Source organism: Callorhinchus milii, unplaced genomic scaffold (genome assembly GCF_018977255.1).
Source record: "Callorhinchus milii isolate IMCB2004 unplaced genomic scaffold, IMCB_Cmil_1.0 Scaffold2, whole genome shotgun sequence".
NCBI lineage: Eukaryota > Metazoa > Chordata > Chondrichthyes > Chimaeriformes > Callorhinchidae > Callorhinchus > Callorhinchus milii.
Window position 1 is genome coordinate 85,750,247 of NW_024704743.1, and position 6,691 is coordinate 85,756,937.

At 45.1% G+C, this 6,691-nt stretch overlaps 1 protein-coding gene across 1 annotated transcript; it reads right to left on the reverse strand.

Annotated features, from left to right (window-relative positions):
- Positions 1 to 5,611: 5,611 nt before the first annotated feature.
- Positions 5,612 to 6,688, reverse strand: LOC103184585 (transmembrane protein 74). Its single transcript, XM_007902683.2, has one exon. The coding sequence runs from the start codon at positions 6,686 to 6,688 to the stop codon at positions 5,903 to 5,905; it is 786 nt and encodes a 261-aa protein (XP_007900874.1). The 3' UTR covers positions 5,612 to 5,902.
- Between the last annotated feature and the right edge of the window lie 3 nt (positions 6,689 to 6,691).

A 6,691-nucleotide genomic window follows, 5' to 3' on the forward strand; every position in this document is an offset into this window, starting at 1 on the left:
GAATGTTTACTGACCTGGAACTTGTGAAGATACAGCTCTTCTTTTGTCATTTTCAGCCAGAGAGAGAGAAACCGAAGAAACTAATGGCTAAAGTGTATGATCATTTAAATAGTATAATTCAGACATGAGTTACTCCAAGTGCTGATTACCCTGCGTCTACTGCTCACTGTGACAATATTATCCAATGTTATAGTGAACAACAACAATATGACATTTATAGAGCGCCTTCCACGTCGGGAGGCATCCCAAAGTGCTGAACAGTCAGGGGTCGGGATCCGAGCATCGGGGTGGGGTGGTGCAGGGGTGAGGGAAGGCAGAGAGGTGGGAGGGCGACCAAAGGCACAATCGAAGAGAAGGGACTTGAGACCAGCCTAGAAGGAGGCAAGGGAGGAAGCGAGGTGAAGGGACCGTGGATGGAGTTGCAACTCTAGTGTGGGGGCAGAGAGGCTGAAAGCCCGACCACCGATGGTAAGGCGGGTCGGGTGGGAGACATGGAGCAGACTGGAACCCGCTGAACGGAGGGAGCGGGCAGATTGGTAGGAAGTCAGCAGGTCAGAGAGGTAGGAGGGGCAAGGACATGGATGGCCTTGAAAGTGAGGACGAGGATCTTGAATTCAATCTTTTGAGGGATGGGGAGCCAGTGGAGTCGGGCGAGGGTGGGAGTAATGGGGTCACGGTGCCTTGTGCGCTAGCTTACACGAGCTGTGGAGTATTGGATGATCTGCAGCTTGTGAAGGGAATAGTTGAGAAGGCCGATGAGGAGGGAGTTTCCGTAATCGAGCCTTGATGTGACGAATGCATGGATAAGGGTTTTGGCAACCTGAGGGTTGAGGTAGTGGCGAAGTCTGTCAATGTTGCAGAGGCGGTGGTAGGCAGTGCTGGTCATGGCGCGGATGTGGGGGAGAAAGGACAGTTCAGGGTCAAACAAGACACCCAGGTTTCTGACTGGCTTAGTGAGGCTGAATGTTCAGCCGTAGATGCTGATGCTGCCAGCCCTGGTTCAGAGGCACTGGCGTGAGCCAATCAGGAGGGGTGGTGTAGGGGTGAGGGCCTCAGTCTTGCTGACGTTGAGTTGGAGAAAGTTATCCCTCGTCCAGGACTTGATGACAGACAGGCAGTTGGTCAGGACGCTAGTAGTCCTGGAGTTGAGGGTGAAGGCAAAGATATAAAGTTGGGTGTCATCCGCATACATGTGGAAATTTACCCCATGTCTGCGGATGGTGTCACCAAGGGGGAGCATGTAGAGGGTGAAGAGGATGGGACTGAGGACAGAGCCCTGAGGAACACCGCACAAGATGTTGTGAGGTCTGGAGGAGAAGCCGTTTGCTGCGACGAAGTGGAGACGGTGTGAAAGGTAGAATCTGAACCAGTCAAGGATAGGGAGATGAGGAAGGACATCGAGTGTGGTGGAGAGGGTGCTGCGGAGAAGTGTATGCGCAGAGAGTGGGTTGGTGCGAGAAGTGGGCCAGAGGGGGAAGAGTTCAGAGGACTCCAGGGCAGCGAAGAGGGATTGCGGGGAGATCTTCTTCCATGGGTGGTAGAAGGTGGTAGGTTTGGAGGCAGTAGGGAGAGGGCTATGGGAGTTGAGGGAGATTAAATGGTGGTCAGAGATGGCCTTGTCAGTGATGTTGACATCTGAGATGCTGAGGCCCCAGGTGATCACCAGGTCGAGTGGGTTGCCGTGGTGTGGGTAGCAGAGTGGATGTGGAGGGAGAGGTTGAGAGAGGAGAGGAGAGAGGAGAAGTCTGAGGAGTTAGAGCAGGAGGGGATGAAGTGGAGGTTGAAGTAAGTGTCGCCCTGGATATGAGGGGGATAGGGTAAGTGATGCCCTGGATATGAGGGCCACCCCGCTGCCACGGAGACAAAGTCTCCTCTGAGCCTTTTATTTTTACCCAGACCACATAGGTCATGTAAAATTTTTATGCTGTTCACATTGAGCACTTTGGCCCTAAGGAAGGAAAGACCATGGTAAAAATGTTCCCATCCCAGAGATATCCTTCCAACATGAGAGGCACTATATAAGTGAAAATTGCATTCTATTGTAATTTTAGAAAATTTAGAGATACATTATCTGCAAACATTGGTACAATTTCTGGGGCCTAGGTTTGAGCACACCCTAGTCAGTGGAAATTAAACCTGTCCTTCTTTAATGAAAGTAATTCATCCTAAATCCACAAATCCTAACTCCAACTATATTTGACACTAATTCTGTAATTTCACTCTGAAAGAATAGAAAATTGAAGAAAGAGCTGTAGTACTTTTGGAGAGATTGCACACAGTAAACAAAATTTTGTACTGCATCTGCCTTGGGAATTCTTGGTACTGTCATTAAGTATCAACAGCAATAGAATTACATTTGTGTAGCAACAACAACAACAAGATTACATTTGTATAGCGCCTTTCACGTCGGGAGAATATCCTAAGGCGCTGAACAATCAGTATAGCACTTTCACATTGGAGGATATCCCAAGGTGTTGAACAATCAGTATTTCTTCAGACTGGTCTTGAAGGAGGCAAGGGAGGGTGTGAGGCAGAGGGACTGCGGGATGCAATTCCGGGGGGAGGGGTGGGGTGGGCAGAATGGCAGAAGGACTACCCACCATTGGAAATTCTATCCAAAACTTTTAAACAACAACAACAACAACAACAAGATTCCATTTATAAAGCGCCTTTCACGTCAGGAGGACGTCCCAAGGCGCTGCACAGTTGGGTCATGACCCGAGCATTGGGGGGAAATGGTCAGGGTGAGGGGAGGGAAGGGAGGGAGAGAGGAGGGGGGAAATGGTCAGGGTGAGGGGAGGGAAGGGAGGGAGCGAGGAGGAGGAAGAGAGTCGAGAGGGGAGCTGAAGGCACGAAGGCACGGTCAAAGAGAAAACAAGGGGAGAGGGGGGTGTTGGGGTCAGCTGTATGTCTGACAATGCAGAAACCCATCACCTTGCTTAAGAGTATCTAAACCAGACTGAGTGTTCCACATGTATATGCCACCTGCACATGGAAATATTCCTGTGCTTGAATGGCACGCAGCAGCCTGACTGTGGAGCAGAGGTGAAAGGGCTATGTGCAGAATATCTACCGAAGTGTAAATTGCATGGTGACTGTGTACTCAGGTAACATTATTCGCTTTGAATAATGTGCTGGAGAAAGTATGTCGCTGGAACACTGTGAACAATTAGAATGCAAATGAAAGAGCACTTTATTTTCAATCAATAATTTTCCATAAATTAGGCAATTTGAACATATCATTTCACTAAACATCATACATTTGAATAAGGCAATAAATACTTGCATTAATACTTGCTGATATACATTGATACCTATACAATTATATAACTTTTGCATGTTAAGATGAATTTTATTTGTATGTTTATAAACAAAGTTATATAGTGTGAATTTAAATAAATGTTTAGTTGCATATTGCTTGTAAAAATAATGGTAGCTTAGAAATATAATATAAGAACAATAATCTTTACCAAGAGGTTCTGAACTGATCAGTACTGATGATGCATATTTCTGAATTAGATAATGTGGAATAAACAAAAAGAAACTGATGCATTCAATATTCCCATTAATATTGTTGTCTTTGCCTCCCATAAACTATGATAAATTAAGGAATCTGCAGTGGGTATTTCGCCCACAGACTACACAGTCAATTCATTTTACAGTATATTCTGTGAAGCGTTTGTGACGTCTAGAAGACGTGGTAAGGTGCTATACCAAATTCAAGGATTATCGTTATTAATTAAGGAATCTGCAGTCAGAAAGTATCTTTTACATTCACTTGAGATTGTGATATGACATATCATGTGATTTATATGCTATACAAATTACAGGTGCCCAAGATAAACAGAAAAATAACAACAATTTGCATTTATATAGTGCCTTCCACATAGGAAGAACACCTTAAAGTGATTTACAAAGACAGCTGTGAAGCAGACAAGAGGGGTAGCTGACTGCGCAGTCAAAGAGGTAGGTCTTTAGATGGGTTTTGAAAGCAGAGAGATGGAGGGGGGCAAGGTGGAGGGATGTTGGGAGAGAGTTCAAGAGGGTGGGGATAAAGTTGCTGATGATGGAGCAGAGCAGGTAGGGGCATGAAGCGGGCTGGAGTGGGCAGAAGGAAGGTGTGGCCATGGGAGGAGGGGTCACAGGAGATCCCAGAGGTATGTTGTTGCAAGGCCTTGGAGGCATTGTAGAAATCGAATCTGGAGGTTCCACAAAGGCATAGATGAGGATTTGGGCTTCATTGGTAGTGATGTAGTGATGGGAATCAGGCAATGTTACAGAGATGGAAGACGGAGGACACAGTCAGAGCCCAGATTTAAAAAAAACAAAGGAGAGTAGAGCATCAAAAAAATGTTAAGTTTCTGTACAAGCTGCCTGAGTTGCAGAGAGGTTAACATAGTCAGCACTTGAGATGAGGAAATGCAGATGGGAATGGAGGAGTACAGCCTCAGTTTTGTTGGCATTGAGTTGGAGAAAAAGTAAGGCTCATTCAGGACTCGTTGTCTAACAGGCAGTCTATCAGAAAATAGTGGTCCTGAAGTTGAGGGTGGGGAAGTAGAACTGGGTGTCATCACATACATATAGAAATGGACCCCATGCTTGCAGATGATGCCACCAAGGGGGATTGTGTAGATTGGGAAAGGAGAGGATTGAGGATAGAGCCCCAGGCAACACCACACATGACTAAGCAAGGGCAGGAGGAGAAGCCATTAGAGGCAAAATGAAGCCATTGAGACAGATAGAGGTGAAACCAGGAAAATGCAGAGCCATAGAGTTGTATCAGGGAGAAAAGCCCGCAGAGAGATGTAAGTGAACAAGGAGGCATGACTAAGCAAGGGCAGGAGGAGGAGCCATTAGAGGTAAAATGAAGACATTGAGACAGATAGAGGTGAAACCAGGAAAATGCAGAGCCATAGAGTTGTATCAGGGAGAAAAGCCCACAGAGAGATGTAAGTGAGCAAGGAGGCACAGAGAGCCCTGGTTGCAGACATATAGATTAGTGTTTGTGACTTGGATCAAGGCTCTCTTGGTGCTGTGGCAGTGTGGGAGGGACTCAAACAGGAAGGAGGAAGGAAAATAACTAGGAGGCATTGATGCCATCCAGCACCTTTGAGAAGAGGACAGGTTGGAGATGGGACAATACCTAGAGAGTTTTAAGGGATAAAGTGTAGTTTTTTTTAGAAGGTGTAATGACGACAGTTTTGAAAGGGAGGGTGGAGGAGGAGAGGGTGAGATTGATGACGTTGGCTAGCAGAGGGCAGCTGAGCAAACTGTGGAAACTGTAATGTGCTGCAAAATCACCAAGAATCACTTAAGATTAAAAAGCCAAGAACTTTTATGAAATGTTAGAAAATTATGTTTTCAAGTCAAGCAAAAGGCACCAGTGCAAAAAGGGCTAATGATTATAGGAGATGTGCGAAAACACAGACTATCATTGTAATTCCATACAGTGCATAAAGATAACATTAAGATATCTATATCATCACAAGAGCAAATGAGTTTTCAGAAAGGAAAGATAATTATCAATTTATTTTGAAGTAACATTTATGTGCCCAGAATGGTGTGCTAATATAATTGTAAAAATTGTTCAAAATTGTATTGAAATCTAGCACCTGGGAGTCTTATTGGAGTTATGAAATATTTACATTATACTTAATACTAGCAATAAAATGGGCTTTAGAAACTGGGTCAACCTTCATTTAGTGTAAGAAGAGAATACAGTGTGCTTCATCAAGGAATGCTTTTGGTACTGTTCTTTGTATTTCCTACTAAAAGATGTAAAGTCTAGATCAGTGGAGCATTAAATGGGATGTTGTGAATATTACAAATTTGACAGTACAGTCTTAGAATTGCAATTAGCCTGGTGAATAAATTGTAGCTTTTGACATTTGTAAATATACTGTTAATCAATTACTATTGTCTCTGCACTATCCAGAGAGTATCGCCTTGTGTTGTTATCTGGAGATCTCAGGCGAAAATTGAATGAACCGTAAATTTTTCCGGATCGCCCTGAAGTCGCGAACCTCCGCCTCTGATACAACTCACCTTTACAAATAGACACCATGAGTAATGTGGACAGCAGCATGCCCCCAAGGGTTAAGAGGCCCAGTCCAGCTATCACACACCTGTCCAGATGTCCTCCCAGTCGAGCGCTTTCATTCTCCAGTCTTTCCATTTCCCTGGCTGAAACACTGTCTGGATTCACAGTCACATCACGGGGGATCACGTAAGATATGACAACTAATGTGATCCCACTGAAAAGGAACAGTAATGCACTGATGAATCCATAATCCACTGATGTGCCCGAGGCCTCAGAGGCGTTGTCATCATCAGAAGTGATTGAGAGGTCCTGCAGTCCGTCAGCAACTTGCCTAATTTCAGCGAAAGAGCTGTGGTTAGATTGGATATGGTAGCTTTTATCAGACAGAGGTGAGCCTGCACACTGCAAATTGACATTTTCATCAATGTATGTAAAAGAAGTCTCCAGTTCCTCATCACAGCACACCTTGATGTCTCTGGCAGTTGCATGGTGCACATGCTTTTGACTGTGACCTTCCAACGGAGCTGACCCTGGTGCTGAATGACTTGAGATCTGGGAGTATGGGCTGTGCAAACCCCAATTCACCTCTTTCGGTACATTGCTCTTACATTGGTCTTCGTCCAGAAAAACTAACTCCACAGAAGCCATTTG

Coding starts and splice junctions, on each gene's coding strand:
- LOC103184585 (XM_007902683.2), bottom strand. CDS start 6,688: ATGGCTTCTGTGGAGTTAGTTTTTCTGGACGAAGACCAATGTAAGAGC.